We start from the raw sequence: 22,225 nt of genomic DNA on the forward strand, positions 1-22,225 counted from the left end.
AGAAATTTCAGAGATTGTAGGCACACCAGTGAATCTTGATGTCTGTTTCTGTTTATCATAAATATTCAAAGCTTGCACTGCAGATCTAGTTTGTAAAACTCTTTTTCTAGAGTTGTTGGCTGTGGATAGGTTGACCATTGCTCAAGGATGGAGAAATACGCCAGACTTTCCCCTTCACATTCGCTTTCAGAAGGCTCTATGTATCACAATTTCAGAAATGTTTATTCCTTTGAGGCACCGCCCAGCCAATGACCTATGCTGCCATGTATATTTCTGACATATTTTAAGAAACAAACTCAGGGTTGGCACGTTCCTACCAAATCTGGCACTGATTATAACCTGATATCCACTATTACTAGCCATCTCTGGTCCTGTGAGATGAATAATCTTATTTTCTAGTCTGATTTCAGATTGAACCTCCTCATGTTCTAATGTTGTATCCAAACATGGATCTATAACAGCAAGTCGCAAGAAGACTATTTTTGTTTTGTTTTGTTTTAAAACACAGCGTGTGACTTTTGGGCAGTGTGCAGGACTGGCAGAAGTTCCAGCAGGCCCCGTCTGGGCCTCTTTGCCCACTGACCCTCCATCTGACTTGGCTTCCTCCAGCCCCTTGGCAGCCAGAAGAGCAGCTGGGCTCTACTCCCTGGTGAGGCTGGTCAAAGATTGACGGAGATGGACCCCGGCTGACATCTATTGATTCTTTCCCCCGAAACGACCTTTAAGCTGGATGATTAGCTATCCATAAATTGCACAAGGCATTGTAGCTTCAAGGGCTCAGTTGCTTGGCAAATAAAGGAACTCATAGAATCATAGAACTGTGGAGTTGGAAGGGACACCAAGAGTCATCTACTCCAGCCCTCTGTATGCAGGAATCACAGAATCCCTGACAGATGGCCATCCAAGCTCTGCTTAAGAACCTCCAAGGAAAGAAAGTCTGCCACCTTCTGAGTGTCAGGAGCCAGGGTGTTGGTCAGCAAATGAAAGAAACACAGTGTCAGTGATGTCCATTCTTTATTCAAAGAAACCCAAGCCTAGTGTTACAACAACTCTTCCTCGTAGGTCTTGCCCCAGTGAGCTCCCTTAGACTCCTTCTCCCCTGGTTCCTTCCCAAACAATCTGAGACTTCTCCATCTTGCCTACCTTTGCTCTGCTCTCTTCATACCTCTTCGTGTTCTGGGAGACCAGGTGAGAAGGGAGTTGGTTGCAAAAACAAAACCCCGTATGTGAACACCACCACCCCAGTGGGCAGGATGTCACACAGAGCTATTAACCCTGTAAGCTCTGATTCTCTTCACAGGGGTGACTCCCTGGATTCTCCAGTAGCTTGCCTCCTCTCCAGTGTGGTGTAGTGGTTAAGAGTGGTGGACTCGTAATCTGGTGAACCAGGTTTGATTCCCTGCTCCTCCACATGCAGCTGCTAGGTGACCTTGGGCTAGTCACATTTCTCTGAAGTCTCTCAGCCTCACTCACCTCACAGAGTGTTTGTTGTGGGAGAGGAAGGGAAAGGAGATTGTTAGCCGCTTTGAGACTCCTTAAAGGGAGTGAAAGGCAGGATATCAAGTCCAAACTCCTCCTCCTCCTCCTCTCCTGCCTCTGAGTCTAGACTGCCCTCTTCCATAGCCTCTTACTGCTCACAAAACATGTTGCTGTCAGAAAGTTCTTCCTGATGTATTTCCTATACCACTATTCATCTGAGGATCACAGGGCAGTTACAATTTAAAAAACACAAAAAGAAGAAAGAAAGAAAGAAAGAAAGAAAGAAAGAAAGAAAGAAAGAAAGAAAGAAAGAAAGAGATGGAAGCAGCTCATTTTCTGCTGCTCAAGAGGGGACGGCCTGAACCAATGGACTCAAATGACAAGAAAATAGATTTTGCCTAAACATCAGGAAGAACTTTCTGACAGTAAGTGCCGTTTGCCAGTGGAGTGGACTGTGTGTCATGAACTGGCCGGAAGCAGAGGAGTGCTGGGAGGCACCAGTGGGAGAGCCCCCATGGAAGCCCCCAAAGGAATAAGGCTCCTTTGTCCGGGGATTTGTGGTGGCATGATGATGAGTGGCCAGAGGGAGAAGAGGGGGCAGACTAGGGGCAGGAGGTGTTGGAAACAACAGGTTTTGTGAGCAGTAAGAGGCTGTTGCAGAAGGCAGTCCAGACTCAGAGGCAGGAGAGGAGAGGAGTCAGGGGAGGAGGAGGAGGAGGAGGAGGAGGAGGAAGAGTTTGGACTTCATATCCCGCCTTTCACTCCCTTTAAGGAGTCTCAAAGCGGCTAACACTCTCCTTTCCCTTCCTCCCCCACAACAAACACTCTGTGAGGTGAGTGGGGCTGAGAGACTTCAGAGAAGTGTGACTGACCCAAGGTCACCCAGCAGCTGCAGGTGGAGGAGCGGGGAAGCGAACCCGGTTCTCCAGATTACAAGACTACCGCTCTTAACCACAACACCACACTGGAGAGGAGGCAAGCTGCTGGAGAATCCAGGGAGTCACCCCTCCCACTGCAACCAACTCCCTTTTCACCTGGTCTCCCAGAACACGAAGAGGTATGAAGAGAGCGGAGCAATGGTAGGCAAGGTGGAGAAGTCTCAGATTGTTTGAGAAGGAACCAGGGGGGGAGGAGACTAAGGAACCTCACTGGGGCAAGACCTACGAGAAAGAGTTGTTGTAACACTAGGCTTGGGTTTCTTTGAATAAAGAATTGACGTCACAGACACTGTGTTTTTTTCATTGCTGACCAACACCCTGGCTCCTGACACTCAGAAGGTGGCGGACTTTCTTTCCTTGGAGGTTCTCAAGCAGAGCTTGGATGGCCATCTGTCAGGGATTCTGTGATTCCTGCATACAGAGGGCTGGACTAGATGACTCTTGGTGTCCCTTCCAACTCCACAGTTCTCTGATTCTATGAGTTCCTTTATTTGCCAAGCAACTGAGCCCTTGAAGCTACAATGCCTTGTGCAATTTATGGATGGCTAAACATCCAGCTTAGGGACATGGGTGGTGCTGTGGGTTAAACCACAGAGCCTAGGACTTGCTGATCAGAAGGTAGGTGGTTCGAATCCCCGCGACGGGGTGAGCTCCCATTGTTTGGTCCCTGCTCCTGCCAACCTAGCAGTTCGAAAGTGCACCAGTGCATGTAGATAAATAGGTACCGCTCCAGCGGGAAGGTAAACGGCGTTTCCGTGCACTGCTCTGCTTTGCCAGAAGCGGCTTAGTCATGCTGGCCACATGACCCGGAAGCTGTATGCCGGCTCCCTCAGCCAATAAAGTGAGATGAGCGCCGCAACCCCAGAGACGGCCACAACTGGACCTAATGGTCAGGGGTCCCTTTACCTTTAATCATCCAGCTTAAAGGTCGTTTTGGGGAAAATAATCAATAGATGTCAGCCGGGGTCCATCTCCGTCAATCTTTGACCAGCCTCACCTGGGAGCAAAGCCCAGCTGTTCTTCTGGCTGCCAAGGGGCTGGGGGAAGCCAAGTCAGATGGAGGGTCAGTGGGAAAAGAGGCCCAGACAGGGCCTGCCAGGACTTCTGCCAGTCCTTTTTTGAATATTTATTGAATTTTATAACAATTAATGATACAAATCTCATTCATCATGCTATTTACAATTAATCTCTCCCCCCCGCTGGACTTTCCTCAACTCCCCCTCTGCTGAGTTATTTATTTTATTTATCGTATCCTGCTTTTCCTACACAGAAATAAAATCCCTTATCATTTCTCTGAAATATCTGTTGCTCAAAAGAAGTTGTGAAAGTTTATTCAGATCCTGCCAATGAATCCAGTCCATTCTGTTGTTTCTGCAAGTAAACTGTAAATGGTTCCCAGACTCTTTGGAAGTCCTTTTTGTCCTTCTCTCGTAGTTGGTCTGCTAGCTTAGCCAATTTTGCATAGTTCATCAGCTTTTCTTGCCATTGTTCCTTTGATGGTATTTCTTCCGTCTTCCAATATTGTGCAATAAAGATTCTTGTCGCTGTTGTAGCCCACATAAATAATGTTTTGCCAGTCCTGCGCCCTGCCCAAAGGTCCAAGGAGTTCCTAGGTCCGAGCAGGAGGCAGTCGAAGCCAAGACGCCAGGCCACGATGCCAGAAGCAGCCAGAAAACAAGGAGCAAACAGAAGAAGTCTCTTTGGCCCTTTGTCATACTGACCAGCTTTTGAAAACCCAAAGCAGGGAGATTTGAACTTCTGCCCACATATTGAACTCTTGTCGCCTGACTATCCTGACTCCCTGGACCACAGTACAGTGGTACCTCAGGTTACAGACGCTTCAGGTTACAGACTCCACTAACCCAGAAATAGTACCTCAGGTTAAGAACTTTGCTTCAGGATGAGAACAGAAATCGTGTGGTGGTGGCAGGAGGCCCCATTAGCTAAAGTGGTACCTCAGGTTAAGAACGGACCTCCAGAACGAATTAAGTTCTTAACCTGAGGTACCACTGTATCATTAAAGCCCATCCCAAAGATTGATCCATGGGCACTGAAGATATATTCCTACATTTACAAAGAAGAGGGCTGTCAATGGTTGTTAGCAACAATGGCTAAGCTCTTCCGCTCAAATCCTGATTGTGGATTTCCCATAATGGGCATCTGGTTAGCCACTGTGAGAACAGCATGCCGGACTGAATGAAAAACCTTTGGCCTGATCGAACAGGCAGGCTCTTCTTATGGCACCTCCAGGTCCCGAGGCAGTTTATCTAGATTCTTAGAGGTTTTTGGCCACTGTGAGAACAGGGTGCTGGCCTTAGATGGGCCATTGGCTTGATCCAGCAATCCCTTCCAATAATAATAATACAGTGGTACCTCGGGTTACGTACTTAATTCGTTCCGGAGGTCCGTTCTTAACCTGAAACTGTTCTTAACCTGAAGCACCACTTTAGCTAATGGGGCCTCCCGCTGCTGCCGCACCGCCGGAGCACGATTTCTGTTCTCATCCTGAAGCAAAGTTCTTAACCTGAAGCACTATTTCTAAGTTAGCAGAGTGTGTAACCTGAAGCGTATGTAACCTGAAGCGTATGTAACCCGAGGTACCACTGTAGTAATAATAATAATAATAATAATTCTTTATACCCCGCCCTCGCCAGCCAAGACCGGGCTCAGGGCGGCTAACACCAAGTATAAAACAATTGATTAAAATACAACTTAAAAACAAGATTAAAGTACAACATTAAAATGCAGCATTTTGTGTTCTTAGGTATGAAAATGCAGCATTTCGTAAGAAATAAGAGGTTAGATCTGGTTACGGTTGTATATATGCTGTTTCTCAAGCCACTGAACGCAGAGCAAAATGGGCCTACATCTGGTCTTCATTGAGGGCTAAGCAGAACCAGCTTGTTTTCATTCCGTGTCTCTGCCAGAAAGATTCCTCCAACAGCAAACATGAGGTTAGCAAATGACAGCTGAGGGCACGCATTGTTTGCCAAGGGGAGCTTGTTCCAGCCAGTTAGAAGCTGGTCTCGCGGGCATCTATATAACATCCCCCTCCAGGCGAAATCACAGACACTGCGGCTCTGCAGACCGCGGCCGGCGAAATGGAGCTCTTCCTCTCCAGGATAGATTTTGGCGGGGTCTTTGGCATCCTCCTGGCCATGGTCGTCTCGTGCCTCCTCTTCCTCCACTTCTCGTCGAGAAAGAAGTTCAGGACCCTTCCTCCGGGGCCAGCCCCACTCCCCTTCATTGGAAACATGCACCAAGTGGACATCAAGGAGCTGATAAATTCCCTGAAAGAAGTGAGACCACGGCAGCCATGTGGGGGGTCGGGGTGTAATTTTACAATTTCCACATCAGGCATGAAAGCAGGATAGATTTTGGTTCTTTTTTAAAAATACATTTTTATTCATTTTCAACATATTAATTAACATTCATACAACAGAACTTCACATCTTATACAATTTCTTTTTTTGGACTTCCGTCAACGCCTCTGATGATTTTCCGTTCTGATCACTTATTATGCATTTCTTAATTTCATATTACCTTTAATTATCTTTAAGTAATAATTCTCCTCATTGTCTTTTTTTGCAATATTTCAAATAATTCACCTTACAAAACTTCTTGCAAACCTACTAGCGTAATCTGTCCATCACAATTACTTTTCAAATAGTCTGTAAATTTACTCCAGTCTTCTGAGAATCTCTGATCTCGCAGGTTTCGAATCCTTCCTGTTAGTTTATCTAATTCTGCATAGTCCGTCAATTTAATTCTCCATTCTTCTTTCGCCGGTAATTCTTCTTGCTTCCAATTTTGTGCCAATAATATTCTTGCTGCCATCTCTGCATATAAAAATAACTTACAATCCTTCCTGTTTATATCCTCACCTACAATGCCAGAATTTTGGTTCTTTGAGGGCATGAGAAGCATAAAAGGGGGGTTTCAGCCAGAGAAACAGAGAAATGAAAGTGCCTCTGGCCATGCACAAAGCATCATTCTGTCGCTGTAAGATCTTCAGAGCTAGTAGCAGCTCCTTGGGTACTAGGGACTAGGCTTTGTTGTTGTTGTTGTTGTTCAGTTCATCTTTTTATATTGTAATTTTATGTTGTTGACTGCCCTGCGATCTATAGGTATAGGGTGGTATACAGATTTTAATAATAATAATAATAATAATAATAATAATAATAATAATAATAATAATTCTAAGCAGGCTTGAGCCCCAGTACTTGAAAATGAGCTCTTTCTGCCTCAGTTGCCTTTCAGTTCAAGTAAGAAGAGGCTGGGGTTGGAAGGGGCTGGAAGGGCCTTTTCTGCATTGCACGCGGACCAACTTTGGGGTCTTAGCCCAGGGGGAGAATGGAGAAAGGGAGAAAAGGCTCAGCTTTCTGCCTGTAGGACAAGGAGGGGAGCGAGACAGAGGACTTGCCCATCATTACCTTTTGCCCTGCACTTTCTAGGCACAGCCTAGGAAAACCTGCTCTTTAACGATGAACAGAAACAAATGGCAATTCCAGTTTTCTGTGGATTGGTGGGTTTTCACGGGGGAAATGGGGGGCAATAAAACCCAAAAAACACTCTGACATGGAAGTTTGAAACTCAGACTTGTGCCTAAAAATGTAGCGCAAGAGCATGTCTGGAGGAGCCCAGAGAAAGAGGACCTGGGACTTTCTACCTCCACAAATTTAAAACCGGCCAAGTGTCATGCTTTCGTGTGTAGTTTGTCTCAGCGGTAAAACTAGTCAGCAGTCAATATGCAAGCAATTAAGTGTCAGCTAGGGGTGGGGTGGGGAGGAATTTTATTTGGTGCACATTTAAAGACGAAACAACCAGTTCTGTGCTTTCCAGAACAAGCTATGAACTGAATCACGGCTGTCCTCTGAAATTTGCACTTCTCTGAATTTTGCAGTGAAGTTCCCTGGCCGAGCAATGGGTGCAAAAAAATGCATGTCTGACAACAGAGGGTGAAGTATGCAGTAAAAGGCAAATAATAGTCCAAATAACATGTGCAGACACATTGCATTAGGGGAAATTGCATTGCCAAATTGTGCTTATCAAGCAGAACTGCAAACATGTCCACAGTAGGAGAAATTTGCATTAAAATGCTGAAGGATTCTCAGCTGGTATTTTCTTTATTTTTCTAAAGCATGCTGATGTGGAGTGAAACCAGGCTGTGGAAGGCTGGATTAGTGATTTGATTTCATATATTGTGACAAGAGCTGTCTTGAAAATGATGCCTCTGCTATATATGCAATAAAGGAATGCCAAGTCACATAAAAACCATTTGGAGGTCCCAGGCCTTGTCAAAACCTCAAATTATGCATATTTTTCTCTATGAGGGACATCTTGGGGCTGCTTTCCATTGAGCTGCCAAGATCATGCATAACATGAATTATTTTGACAATGTATTGGTATCATCAAAAAATATTTGGTATCATTAATTTTGGACAACAAGAAATGGTCTGTTTAGTAGTATCATTCCCATCAAAATTAAATTACAGATTTCTCGCACCAATCTTCATTGCCACCATAAGTGATCATATGTAGCAAGTTTATCTCAACCTCTCAGGCTATTAGGCAATAGAGAAGAAAGCATTTTTGTTACATTTGCAAAGGACTGTGATGCCATGTGTGGTGCAATTTCAAGGAGCCTTCCCTAAGAAACAAGGTGACTCGGAAACTACAACTAATCCAGAATGCGGCAGCTAGACTGGTGACTGGGGGCGGCCGCCGAGACCATATAACACCGGTCTTGAAAGACCTACATTGGCTCCCAGTACGTTTCCGAGCACAATTCAAAGTGTTGGTGCTGACCTTTAAAGCCCTAAACGGCCTCGGTCCAGTATACCTGAAGGAGCGTCTCCACCCCCATCATTCTGCCCGGACGCTGAGGTCCAGCACCGAGGGCCTTCTGGCGGTTCCCTCATTGCGAGAAGCAAAGCTACAGGGAACCAGGCAGAGGGCCTTCTCGGTAGTGGCGCCCGCCCTGTGGAACGCCCTTCCAGCAGATGTCAAAGCGATAAACAACTACCTGACATTCAGAAGACATCTTAAGGCAGCCCTGTTCAGGGAAGTTTTTAACGTGTGATATTTTACTGTATTTTTGGTTTTTATGGAAGCCGCCCAGAGTGGCTGGGGAGGCCCAGCCAGATGGGCGGGGTATAAATAATAAATTATTATTATTATTATTATTATTATTATTATTATTATTATTATTATTATTATTATTTTAAGGGTGGTTTTTGGTTTCTGTTATTCTCCTCTTGCCCCAAGAAGAGCCAGAAGATGAAGCCACGGCTAGCCTAAATTAGGGCTGCCATACATCTGGAATTTCCCAGATAGAGCCATAGGAAACAGTGTCCAGGCGGAAAACGCTGAAATCTCCAGAAAAACCCAGGTGTATGGCAACCCGTGTCAGCAGTGTTGTTGTTGTTCTTGTTGTTGTTTAGTCGTTTAGTCGTGTCTGACTCTTCGTGACCCCTTGGACCAGAGCACACCAGGCACTCCTGTCTTCCACTGCCTCCCCCAGTTTGGTCAAACTCATGCTGGTAGCTTCGAGAACACTGTCCCACCATCTCGTCCTCTGTCGTCCCCTTCTCCTTGTGCCCTCCATCTTTCCCAACATCAGGGTCTTTTCCAGGGAGTCTTCTCTTCTCATGAGGTGGCCAAAGTCTTGGAGCCTCAGCTTCACGATCTGTCCTTCCAGTGAGCACTCAGGGCTGATTTCCTTCAGAATGGAGAGGTTTGATCTTCTTGCAGTCCGTGGGACTCTCAAGAATCTCCTCCAGCACGACAATTCAAAAGCATCAATTCTTTGGCGATCAGCCTTCTTTATGGTCCAGCTTTCACTTCCATACATCACTACTGGGAAAACCATAGCTTTTACTATACAGACCTTTGTCGGCAAGGTGATGTCTCTACTTTTTAAGATGTTATCAGCAGTGTGGATTTTGGCAAATTTTCTTTAAAATAGCTCAAAAACTTCATTTCTTTGAGAGTTCGCAAACCAAAAAGCTCAACAACTTTAGGCAAAACTAAGAAAAGCTCAACATCTTTTGTGTCTGGATTTTCACTTTTTGAAAGATGGTGACCCTATCCTAAACAACTTCCTGCTTCCTTCTCCTCTTTGCAGCTTAGCAAGACCTACGGGCCAATGTACACCTTCCACCTGGGCTCTCGGCCTTGCGTGGTCCTCTCTGGCTACCAGGTTCTCAAGGAGGCTTTGATTGACAAGGCAGAGGAGTTCAGCGGCAGAGGAGACTTCCCCGCCGTCCAGATGTGGAGCAAAGGGAATGGTGAGGAAATGGGGGGGTGCTGATTTCAAAAAGGAAGCGTTGCAGCAGCTCCCCAAGTATTGGGTGAGATTACCGAGGGGGTGATAAGAGGCAAGGGGGCAGCAGGGGAGCCCCGGAAGTGGTGGTTTAAGACTCCTGCTAAGTGACTTTAAGGGACGCAGGTGGCACTGTGAGTTAAACCACCACTTGCTGATCAGGACTTGCTGATCAGAAGGTCAGCGGTTCGAATCCCCGCGACGGGGTGAGCTCCCGTTGCTCTGTCCCTGCTCCTGCCAACCTAGCAGTTCGAAAGCACGTCAAAGTGCAAGTAGATAAATAGGTACCGCTCCGGCGGGAAGGTAAACGGCGTTTCCGTGCACTGCTCTGGTTCGCCAGAAGCAGCTTAGTCCTGCTGGCCACATGACCCGGAAGCTGTACGCCGGCTCCCTCAGCCAGTAAAGCGAGATGAGCACCGCAATCCCAGAGTCAGTCACGACTGGACCTAATGGTCAGGGGTCCCTTTACCTTTACCTTTTTAAGTGACTTTAAACCAGGTACAGTGGTACCTCGGGTTAAGTACTTAATTTGTTCCAGAGGTTCTTTCTTAACCTGAAACTGTTCTTAACCTGAAGCACCACTTTAGCTAATGGGGCCTCCTGCTGTCGCCGCGCCGCTGGAGCACGATTTCTGTTCTCATCCTGAAGCAAAGTTCTTAACCCGAGATAATATTTCTGGGTTAGCGGATTCTGTAACCTGAAGCGTATGTAACCTGAAGCGTATGTAACCCAAGGTACCACTGTATTGGAAATCTGGCTTCCCAATGGAAAGGCAAGTCAGAGGTGATATGATGGTTGGTTAAGTCCAGTCAAAGGCGACTGTGGGGTTGCGGCGCTCATCTCATTTTCAGGCCAAGGGAGCTGGCGTTTGTCCACAGACAGTTTTCTGGGTCATGTGACCTGCATGACTAAACGGAGGACCGTGACGAGTGCCAGAGCGCACGGGAACACTGTTTACTTTCCCGCTGCAGCAGTACCTATTTATAGTCGTACCTCTTGTTACGTCAGTCTCCGGTTGTGTTTTTTCAGGATACGAAGGCTGCAAACCTGGAAGTGTATACTTCCAGGTTTCGCCGCGCGCATGCACAGAAGTGCTCTGTGCACCTCACGCATGCGCAGAAGCGCTCTATTGCACCACGCATGTGCGCTCTAGTTGCAGACTTTTCGGGGTGCAAACGGCACCCCGGAACGGATCGAGTCCATAACTAGAGGTACCACTGTATCAACTTGCACTGGTATGCTTTCGAACTGCTAGGCAGGCAGGAGCTGGGACAAAGCAACGGGAGCTCGCCCCGTCGCGGGGATTCGAACCGCTGACCTTCCGATCGGCAAGCTGAAGAGGCTCAGTGGTTTAGACCACAGTGCCACCATAGCAGGCTATAAAATGATGCCTGGCATGGAGAAATTGGGTAGAGAAAAAGCTTTCATCCCTCTCTGGTAACAATAGAATTCGTGGGCATCCGGCGAAGTTAAATGTTACAAGGTTTAGTACAAGAAAGTTATGCAGCAACAGAGTTAAACTACGGAACTCACTGCCACAGGATGAAGGGGTGGCCACCAAGTTGGATGGCTTTGAAAAAGGATCAGACATTGCAACAGAATTGGAAAAAATGTTTAAAATATCTTTCAGCAAAAAAACAGAAGCTGACCTACTAGGAATCACAGATTCGGACATCCCTAAAAAAGAGTTAAATGAATTGCTTAAATGACTATCAGACTTTGAAAAGCGTGTATCAAGTTCATCATTTTTTGTTGAATTAACTAAATAGTTTTTGCTGGAATTTAAATAAAAGTGCAAGCAATTGAGACTGTTTTGAATGTTAATGGGTCATTATCTCCCTTACTGGACTGTGTAGACCGCTATTTTGAATAAGGCTTTCGACAGAGTAGGGTGGATATGCTGGGGATGAGTTCATGGGGGCTGTGGGCTTGAAAAAGTCCCGGAACAACTGGCTTAGGGGCTTCTCACTGGGGGGTTCATGCCACTGGCCCTGGGCTTATACTTTGCTTTTCCCTCAGGGATCGTGTACGGCACTGGGGAGCGCTGGAGGCAGCTGCGGAGGTTTGCCATCAGCACCTTCAAGAACTTTGGGATGGGGAAGAGATCCATTGAGGAGCGGATCAAGGAAGAGGCTCAGTTCCTGGTGGCTGAGTTCCACAAAACTGAAGGTTGATGGGGAAGGGGCTGCCCAGGGGAAGGGGAAGGGGGGAAAGGGATTTGCTCCACCAATTTCCCAACATTTTCTGGAATAGGGTTGTTGTGGGGATTCAACGGGGAAGAGAGCAGTGTATACCTCACCTCGAGCTCCTTGGAGGAAAAGCTGGGATACAAACGCATAAATAAATATTATTATAATAAAATCCGGTCCAAGAGAGAGAAAAGAAACAGAAAATAAAGGAGCGTGTTCATTATTGGATCCTTCAGAGCCAGTGTGGTGTAGTGGTTCAGAGCGGTGGACTCGTAATCTGGTGAACCGGGTTCGCGTCTCCGCTCCTCCACATGCAGCTGCTGGGTGACCTTGGGCCAGTCACACTTCTCTGAAGTCTCTCAGCCCCACTCACCTCACAGAGTGTTTGTTGTGGGGGAGGAAGGGACAGCAGAATGTTAGCCGCTTTGAGACTCCTTCGGGTAGTGATAAAGCAGGATATCAAATCCAAACTCTTTTTCCTCTTCTTCTTCAGTAATGTTGGGCTCTTTCCCCCTACTGAAAGCAAACTGATGAAAAGACTTCCTGTGATTTAAATTATGACAAAATCATAGGATCATAGACCTGGAAGGGACACCCAGGGGTCATTTAGTCCAACCCCCTGCAATGCAGGAATCTCAACTAAGGAATCCATGACAGGTGGCCTTAGCTCATACAGTCATACCTCGGGTTAAATATGCTTCAGCTTGAGCGTTTTCAAGTTACGCTCCACAGCGACCCAGAAGTAACAGAGCGCATTACTTCCGGGTTTCGGCGCTCGCACATGCGCAGACTCTCAAAATGACGTCACGCGCATGCACGGAAGCGGCAAAACGCAACCCGCGCATGCGCAGAAGCGCAGTCGCATGTTACGTTCTACTCAGGATGTGAACGGGGCTCCGGAACGGATCCCGTTCGCATCCAGAGGTACCACTGTACAATCTGGGATGGCGGGTGTTAGATAAAAAGAGCCCTCCTTGCATAACGAAACCTTAGTTTAGGGATATCCAGATGGGCGGGGTATAAATAAAAATATTATTATCATCATCATCATCATCATCATCATCATCATCCCATTTCAGTCTTCACAAACCTGTTGCTCTCTGAATGTCTTGGGCTACAAAGCCCATGAACCCAGGCCAGCACAGCCATTGTAGAAACTGTAAAGATCTCTAAACATCAGGAGAGCAAGAGGTGGGAATCATAGACCTGTAGGAGGGCTCCCCAGGGGTCATCTAGCCCAACCCCCTTCAATGTAGGAATCACAGCTAAAAAATCCCTGAGAGGGATCGGAGGAGACTCCACCGCCTTCCAAGGTAGTCCATTTAAAAGAGAAGGGTGACTGTTGGGGCTGTTACTAGAAGAGGTCTGTGAAAGGTGCTTTTCAAAACAATAGATCTGCTTCATCTCGCTTTATTCCCAGGCAAACCCTTTGACCCCACCTTCTTCCTGAGTTGCGCCGGCTCCAACATCATCTGCACCTTAGTTTTCGGGGACCGCTTTGAATACACTGACAATAAATTCCTCATGTTGCTGGACCTTATCAACAGCAACTGGAAGCTCATGAGCTCCACCTGGGGACAGGTGAGTCGAAGCCAGCGGGGGGAAAGCATAGCTGTCAACCGTCTCTTATTTGGCGGGAAAGTCACTTATCCCAGCGCCGTGTCCCACTGCTGTCCCTTATTGATGATGTCCCTTAAATTTCCCGGGTTTCAAAGGAAGCAGCTCCTCTCCCTCCCTCCCTGCCAGCCAGGGAGGAGGGAGGCTCCAACTGTGTTGCTTGGCTGCGTTGCTCACCCAATAAGGAGTCTAAGAATGACTGGGGGGTGGAGCTTGCATGCCTTGTGCCGATCAAATCGCCCGCGTTGCCTGGGGACTCGCCTTTGCTCAGCGCTTCCCAGCAGAGAGGTGACGGTGTTTTTCCTTGCTGCATCCCCTTTGCCGGGTTGCTGCGCTGTGGGAACCACCGCTCGAGGCTTCGTTTGGCTGCTGGCTGGGCTTTCTGCCTTTGGCTCGGAGGGGCTCAGAAGTTGAACCTAGCTGTGCCTGGAAAATCCCTTATTTTGGCTGCTGATCCCTTATTTTCGAGGCTGCTGGTCGCATATTTTCAAATCTGTAAGTTGACAGCTATGGGGAGAAGAGGAACTGGGCCTGGGGGGTGTTAGTTAGACGAGGTGGGACTTTGGTCCAAAACAGCAGCCTGGCTCTCCGGGCTCCTCTTATGGGCACAATCAAAAGATTGGGGAATGCACTGGGCGGTGTGCGTAAACTGGGCTCTTCTTCTCCTCTTCTAGGACTCTTCTTAGGGCCCTCGTATCAACAGGACCGCCTCTCCTGGTCTGCCCCGCAGAGGACCTTAAGGTCCATGAATAATCATAGTTTAGTGGTCTGGGCCCTAAGGAAGTCAGACTATCCTCTGCCAGGGACAGGGCCTTCTCAGTGATGGCTCCAACCTGGTGGAATGCTCTGTCCCATGAGACCAGGGCCCTTCAAGATTTAATCTCCTTCTGTCGGGCCTGTAAGACAAAGCTATTTCCCCTGGCCTTTAATTTGAATTCAGCCTGATCTTTTATTTCCCTTCTCTTCCCTCCTCCTCCCCTTTTATGAAGATCACCCGCTCTGAGACCCCACAGCTAATTCTCCCCTGGCCTCCTCGCTGGCCCAAGTAGGACCAATTCAGCTAGCTAGCCCTGGGGATTATCAAATTGATTTTTGAATTTTATTGTTACAGTGGTACCTTGGGTTACTTACGCTTCAGGCTACACACGCTTCAGGTTACACACTCCGCTAACCCAGAAATAGTGCTTCAGGTTAAGAACTTTGCTTCAGGATAAGAACAGAAATCGTGCTCCAGCGGCGCGGCAGCAGCGGGAGGCCCCATTAGCTAAAGTGGTGCTTCAGTTTAAGAACAGTTTCAGGTTAAGAACGGACCTCCGGAACGAATTAAGTACATAACCCGAGGTACCACTGTATTATTATTATTGGAAAGGATTGCTGGATCAAGCCAATGGCCCATCTAAGACCAGCACCCTGTTCTCACAGTGGCCAAAAACCTCTAAGAATCTAGGAATCTAGATAAACTGCCTCATGGACCTGGAGGTGCCATAAGAAGAGCCTGCCTGTTCGATCAGGCCAAAGCTTTTTCATTCAGTCCGGCAGCGCGGCAGCAGCAGGAGACCCCATTAGCTAAAGTGGTGCTTCAGGTTAAGAACAGTTTCAGGTTAAGAACGAATCTCCGGAACAAATTAAGTTCTTAACCCGAGGTACCACTGTATTCATGTTTTTATACTGTATTTTATGCTGTTTTTATAATTAATTATAATTATGCTCTTTTATAATTTTATAATTAAGTGTTTTAAAATGTTTTAGATTTGTTGTTATCCGCCCTGAACCGGGAAGGGCGGGGTATAAATAATAATAATAATAATAATAATAATAATAATAATAATAATAATTATTATTATTATTATTATTATTATTATTATTATTATTATCAGATGCTCTTCAGCTTCCCAGAGATCATGAAGTACGTCCCTGGGCCTCACCGCCAGATCTACAAAAACTACCTGAAGCTGGCCAAGTTTGTAGGCGAGCGGCTGGAGATGAACCGGCAAACTCTGGACGTCAACAACCCCCGAGATTTCATCGACTGCTTCCTCATCAAAATCCAGCAGGTATCCTCAGTGTCCCAAGGAGCTGTCGTTAATTCGAGATCCCTTCCCTCATGGCCAGAAAGCCAGGAAAATTCCAGTTTTGTGAGCAGGAGGAGGCTTCTATAACAGTGGTTTCTCGACCGACTACAATTTAGCTATTTTACTTCGCATAATTTATATACCACTCGACTGCAAAGCAGCAGCAACAACCTCAAAGTGGTCTACCAAAAAAAGATAAAACTATAAGTGGTAGCGTATCTTAACGTTTTAAGTGTCTATACGCTTATCACATTTATAAATTTTAATTTTATTGTTGTACATTGTTTAAATGTTTGCTTTCCTTCTGGGATAATACCCCCAAGTGTGTTTTATAAGCTGGTCTCCGACCGTAATAAATTATCTATCTAATATCATCATAGACACAAATCATCACAGGTGCAGAATGAAAATGATGCCCGGGATCCTGCATTGTATTCTTCACATGTCGCGTTGAAGCTGTCGAGGTTTCTCAGCCCCTCCCATATCCCTGTTGCAGGAAAAAAACAACCCGGACACACACTTCAACGAAGACACCATGTCGAAGACCACGGTGAACCTCTTCTTTGCCGGGACGGAGACGGTCAGCTCAACCTTGAGATACGGGCTCCGAATTCTCATGAGGCACCCTGAGGTGGAAGGTCAGTTTCCAAAAGCAAAGGGGGCCTGTTCTGTTCTCACACAGGAATGCCCTTGGGGGTGGGGGGTGCAGTCCTACCTGCCCGCCAGGGATGGATAATAATAATAATAATAATAATAATAATAATAATAATAATAATACAGTGGTACCTCAGGATGCGAACAGGATCCGTTCTGGAGCCCCGTTCACATCCTGAAGTGAACGCAACCCACGACTGTGCGTCTGCGCATGCGCAGATCACGATTCACTGCTTCCGCGCATGCGCGTGACATCATTTTGACCGTCTGCACATGCGCGAGTGGCGAAACCCGGAAGTAACGAGAGCGCAACCCGAAAGTGCCTGGTGTTTTTACATTAGAATGTGTGCTTTTATTTCAAATGCATCTCTGGGTTATTTGTGGGGCATAGGAATTCGTTCATTTCCCCCCAAAAAAAATAGTCCGCCACCCCCCACAAGGTCTGAGGGACAGTGGACCGGCCCCCTGCTGAAATAGTTTGCTGGCCCCTGTTCTAGTCCAGTCTGAGGTTGCTCTGAACTGCCCAAGTCTCACCTACAGAAATGCCAAGGAAGAGCTAGAACCCTCATAGGCTCATAGAATTGCAGAGTTGGAAGGGACCCCGCGGGTCATCCATCCCAACCCCCCAGGGCCATGCTGGAATCAGGCTCAAGAAGCTCATTGAAATCAGTGGGTCAAAGGGGGCCTCTTCTAGGGCATCTTCGTCTGCATTCGCCTTCCCAAACTCCTGCGCCCTCTCCCTTTCTGCTCCCATCCACACTGGCTCTTCCCGTCGTTAACCGCTTGCAAGCCACCACGGCCCATTTCCCTGTCCGTCGCTGCATCTGGGACCACTTTAGAGCTTTCCCCGCCCTCCTTCCTTGCCGCAGAGAAGCTCCACGAAGAGATTGACCGGGTCATCGGGGTGAACCGCAGCCCCTGCATGGAGGACAGGAGCCGGATGCCCTACACGGACGCCGTCATCCACGAGATCCAGCGCTACGCCGACATCGTCCCCATGGCGGTGCCCCACACCGTCACGCGAGATGTCGAGTTCCGCGGATACACCCTCCCCAAGGTTTGTGGGGAAAGGGGGGACAGCGAAGGTCTCCTTCTGTAGGGGCCCCAATGGCAGCACCCTGCCTTGGCACCCGATGGGCTGCTGTCCTGAAGCCTGCTAGGAAGATCTCTGTCCTCTGAGCCTAGACGAGCAAGACCTGGCCATGCGTCCTTTTAGCAGAAGGCACTCCGCACTCCCTCCCTTTTACATTATGATGTGGCCTTGGAAACAGGGCATTTCATAGAACCGTGGCAGGGACACCCAAAGGTCATCTAGCCCAACCCCCCCGCAATGCAGGAATCTCAACTCAAGCATCCATGGCAGGTGGGCATCCAAACTCTGCTTGTAAACCTCCAAGGAAGGAGAGTCCACTGTTGAACAGCTCTTTCCGTCAGAAAGGTTTTCCTTGTGTTGAGTCGGAATCTCCTTGAAGCTGTGGGTTCGAGTCCTACCCTCCAGAGCGGGAGGAGACAAGCTTCTTGCCTCTTCCACGGGACAGCCCTTGAGATATTTATATGCCAGCTTTTTCTTCCAAAGAGCTCAAGGTGGTGCAAAGGCTTCTCCTCCCCCTCCCCATTTCGCCCATATAACAACCCTGGGAGGTGTTGTTGTTGTTTAGTCGTTTAGTCGTGTCCGACTCTTCGTGACCCCCTGGACCAGAGCACGCCAGGCACCTCTGTCCTCCACTGCCTTCCGCAGTTTGGTCAAACTCATGCTGGTAACCTCGAAAACACTATCCAACCATCTTGTCCTCTGTCGTCCTTCTCCTTGTGCCCTCCATCTTTCCCAACATCAGGGTCTTCTCCAGGGAGTCTTCTCTTCTGATGAGGTGGCCAAAGTCTCAGCTTCAGGATCTGTCCTTCCAGTGAGCACTCAGGGCTGATTTCCTTCAGAATGGGGAGGTTTGATCTTCTGGCAGTCCATGGGACTCTCAAGAGTCTCCTCCAGCACCAGAATTCAAAAGCATCAATCCTTCAGCGATCAGCCTTCTTTATGGTCCAGCTCTCACTTCCATACATCACTACTGGGAAAACCATAGCTTTAACTATACGAACCTGGGAGGAAGGTCAAGGCGAAGAGGTGGTGACTGACTCAACCAAGGTCACTACTAGGCTTCATGACTGAGTGGAGATTCGAACCCAGGTTCCCCAGGTCAGAACCCACCATTCTCGCCATTGTGCCACACCGAGCTAAGCTCAGAAGAGCTTTCCCTCGACTGAAGGTCCCGTATTTTTCGCTCCATAAGATGCACCTGACCATAAGACACACCTAGTTTTTAGAGGAGGAAAACAAGGGGGAAAAATATTCTGAACGAAACAGTGGATGTATGATTTTTGTGGTTCATGCTGTGGCCACAGACATGTGATTTGATGGTGAGTTTGGGGTAGCCCAATGCAAAAATCCTGAGGATCCATGTGGATCCGTGCTTTGTAGCCACGTTTTTGCACCATTGCAGCCCCTGGCAACAGTGGGTGTGTGATTTTTGTGGTTCATGCTGTGGCCGTGGACATGCTATGTGATCTGATGGTGAATTTGGGGTGACCAATGCAAAAATCCTGAGGATCCATGGGCTTTTACCTCCCCTCTCCCAGGCAGCCTCCTTTATCTCTAGCGTCCCTTATCTCTCTCCCCAATTGGCAAACGATCAGTGGCTTTGTTTCAACACCCACTTCCCTTTTTTAAAAAAATAGCATGATCTGCTTTTTGCCCCTGGGCAATTCAGCTCCAGGGACCACACATTCACTCCATAAGACGCACAGACATTTCCCCTTACTTTTTTGGAAGAAAAAAGTGCATCTTATGGAGCAAAAAATACAGTACATCACTCACACATAGTAAGTGACTGCCACAGCGAGTCGGACCATCTGGTCTACCTACTTCAGTGTTGTCCACACTGGCAGGCAGCAGTGGTTCTCCATCTCCCAGAGATGGAAATGGGGACCTTCTGCAGGCAGCACAGGTGCTCCTAGAGCTAAGCCCCCCCCCCCATTACTCAACACCTGTCTACCAGGGATATATTGCCCTTGGTTCTCAACCATGCCTTCCTCCTGCTCCTCTTCCTCCAACCCACAGGACCTCAACATCATCCCCCTGATCTGCACGTCTCAGTTTGATCCCACGCACTTCAAGAATCCAACCTCCTTTGATCCGACTCATTTCCTGGACGAGAGCGGGCGGTTCAAGAAGAACGATGCCTTCATGGCTTTCTCGGCAGGTAAGGGCAGGACAGGGGTTCAGCTCCTGCCTGTGGGTTTCCCATCATGGGCATCTTGTTGGCCACTGTGAGAACAGGATGCCCGGCTAGGTGGGCCTCCTTTGGCCAGATCTATCAGGCTCTGAGAATCATGGAACTGTAGAATTGGAAGGAACCCCAATTCAGTGCAGGAATCCCAACTCAAGCATCCATGGCAGGTGGTCACCCAACCTCTGCTTTGAAACCTCCAAGGATGGAGAATCTACAACCTCCCCAGGGAGATAACTCGGAAATCACAGAACTGTAGAGTTGGAAGGGAACATCTAGCCCCGCATCTGGTCCACTCTTCTTATGGGCCTTTTCAGTGGTGGCTCCCCATTTGCGGAATGCTCTCCCCAGAGAGGCCCGCCTGGCTCCAGGCGAAAACACTCTCTTTACCCAGGCCTATGGCTATTAAGGCAGGATGCTGGTGGCGCTGTGGGTTAAACCACAGAGCCTAGGGCTTGCCGATCAGAAGGTCGGTGGTTCGAATCCCCGCGACGGGGTGAGCTCCCATTGCTCGGTCCCTGCTCCTGGCCACCTAGCATTTTGAAAGCACGTCAAAGTGCAAGTAGATAAATAGGTACCACTCCGGCGGGAAGGTAAACGGCATTTCTGTGTGCTGCTCTGGTTCGCCAGAAGCGGCTTGGTCATGCTGGCCACATGACCCGGAAGCTGTACGCCGGCTCCCTCGGCCAATAAAGTGAGATGAGCACCGCAACCCCAGAGTCGGCCACAACTGGACCTAATGGTCAGGGGTCCCTTTACCTTTACCTAGAGGGGAGATTAAGCGCCCCTTGGAAGGGATCCAAAGGTTCCTCTATTCCCTATGAAGGTCTGCTCCAGTGTGGGCAACCTGGGGACTCCATCCCTAAGCCCACCTTCAAATGATGTCAGAGCGAATTCCACTTGAGATGCCACGGAAGATGGCTGAAAATTCCATCGCTCCGGCTCCCATGGGGCAATTAGAGGCTGAGATGGGAGTAATCAGCCTCCCAAAATCTTCCCAGGGGTACGGAAAGACACATCCGTGGATGCCCAACAAACCAGCCCCAAATTCGGAAGGAAGGAGGGACTGGGGGCGCTGGATGGAAAGCCCCCGAGAGAGTCTGGCTCTCCTGGATGCTGTGTCCACAAGCGAATCAAGTTCCATTTCTTAAGATGAAAAATTGGATTTAAGTTTTGGACATGCTTCGAGCGAGGAGGGAGAAATTAGATCCTCCTTTGCCTGACCCTCAAAGGCACAGAGGCATTTCTGTCCCTCTTCCTTCTCACTTTTGCAGGGAAGCGGGTGTGCCTGGGAGAAAGCCTGGCTGTCATGGAGCTCTTCATCTTCCTCACCACCATCCTGCAGAACTTCAAGCTGAAGCCCTTGATGAAACCCGAGGACATTGACATCACACCGGAGTCCACGGGGCTGGGGAGCATCCCTCGGCCCTACCAGTTCTGCCTCATCGCCCGGTAAAAGGACACTGCGCTCAAAGGCCAGGCTGCTCACCCGCCCCCCTGCAGCCAGACATAGAATCATGGGAGTGTAGAGTCAGAAGGGACACCGAGGGTCATCTAGTCCAACCCCCTGTAAGGCAGGAACCTCAACTAAGGCATCCATGACAGAGGACCATCCAACCTCTGCTTAGATACCTCCAAGGAAGAGCCATCACCTTCTGAGGGAGTCTGTTCTACTATCAAACAGCAAACTTTGTTTTGTTTTTTTCTGAATGGCTGTGGCAATCCATTATGGAGGGGCCTCTCCCTCCCTCTCCTTCTCTTTCATCTATCTCTTTTCTCATCTATCTCTTTCTCCCTCTCCACCCTCTTGCCTGTTGCTGTGGTCTGTTGTCCTGCAGTCACCCTGCAGTCTGTCATCTGTTCTCCCTGACCAACACTCCGGGGTCAGCATTGAGGTCAATAAACTTGCCATAGCTGTCAACTGTCCCTTATTTGGCGGGAAACTCCCTTATCCCAGCGCCGTGTCCCGCTGCTGTCCCTTATTGATGGATGTCCCTTAAATTTCCCGGGTTTCAAAGGAAGCAGCTCCTCTCCCTCCCTCCCTGCCGGCCAGGAAGGAGGGAGGCTCCAACTGTGTTGCTTGGCTGCATTGCTCACCCAATAAGGAGTCTAAGAACGACTGGGGGGGTGGAGCTTGCATGCCTTGTGCCAATCAAATCGGCCGCGTTGCCTGGGGACTCGCCTTTGCTCAGCGCTTCCCAGCGGAGAGGTGACGGTGGTTTCCTTGCTGCATCCCCTTTGCCGGGTTGCTGCGCTGTAGGAACCACCGCTTGAGGCTCCGTTTGGCTGCTGGCTGGGCTTTCTGCCTTTGGCTCGGAGGGGCTCAGAAGTTGAACCTACCTGTGCTCTGAAAATCCCTTATTTTGGCTGCTGATCCCTTATTTTCGAGGCTGCTGGTCCCTTATTTTCAAATCTGCCCACCCCTCCAAGGCCTCAGCTGAGAATGTCAACATCTCAGTTATCTCATCTACACCCTACACATCCATGAAAGGCCAGGTTGTCATGGCACTCTGGGGTTTTTTACAAATAAAATATTTGCTCTGCAAAGGGTTGCTTGAAAATGACTCAGCCATTTCAGTCCCAGGTGAAACTAAGGCTGCTTCCAGAATGATGCCACTGTTGTGGGTTGGGATTCAGTCACATGCCAGCAGATTAAGGTGAGGCAGTGTTT

The 22,225-nt window shown here is 48.4% G+C and overlaps 1 protein-coding gene and 1 long non-coding RNA gene across 2 annotated transcripts in view; both read left to right on the plus strand.

Annotated features, from left to right (window-relative positions):
• LOC128420240 (uncharacterized) overlaps window positions 1-22,225 on the plus strand; it is a 241,864-nt gene that overhangs the window by 66,848 nt on the left and 152,791 nt on the right. The gene's annotated exons all lie outside the window — the stretch shown is intronic.
• LOC128420208 (cytochrome P450 2F3-like) lies at window positions 5,470-21,475 on the plus strand. The gene is made up of 9 exons (XM_053401755.1): window positions 5,470-5,716; window positions 9,544-9,706; window positions 11,761-11,910; window positions 13,351-13,511; window positions 15,425-15,601; window positions 16,116-16,257; window positions 17,143-17,330; window positions 19,386-19,527; window positions 20,829-21,475. Exons 1-9 carry the CDS (start codon window positions 5,519-5,521, stop codon window positions 21,008-21,010), a joined length of 1,503 nt encoding a protein of 500 aa, XP_053257730.1. The 5' UTR covers window positions 5,470-5,518; the 3' UTR covers window positions 21,011-21,475.

This window comes from Podarcis raffonei, chromosome 8, assembly GCF_027172205.1.
Source record: "Podarcis raffonei isolate rPodRaf1 chromosome 8, rPodRaf1.pri, whole genome shotgun sequence".
NCBI lineage: Eukaryota > Metazoa > Chordata > Lepidosauria > Squamata > Lacertidae > Podarcis > Podarcis raffonei.

Excerpts from the sequence above, each read along its gene's own strand:
- LOC128420208 (XM_053401755.1), top strand. The coding sequence starts at position 5,519 with ATGGAGCTCTTCCTCTCCAGGATAGATTTTGGCGGGGTCTTTGGCATC. Across the intron at positions 16,258-17,142 it reads GAGGCACCCTGAGGTGGAAG|AGAAGCTCCACGAAGAGATT; the intron begins GTCAGTTTCCAA and ends TCCTTGCCGCAG. Across the intron at positions 19,528-20,828 it reads CTTCATGGCTTTCTCGGCAG|GGAAGCGGGTGTGCCTGGGA; the intron begins GTAAGGGCAGGA and ends TCACTTTTGCAG.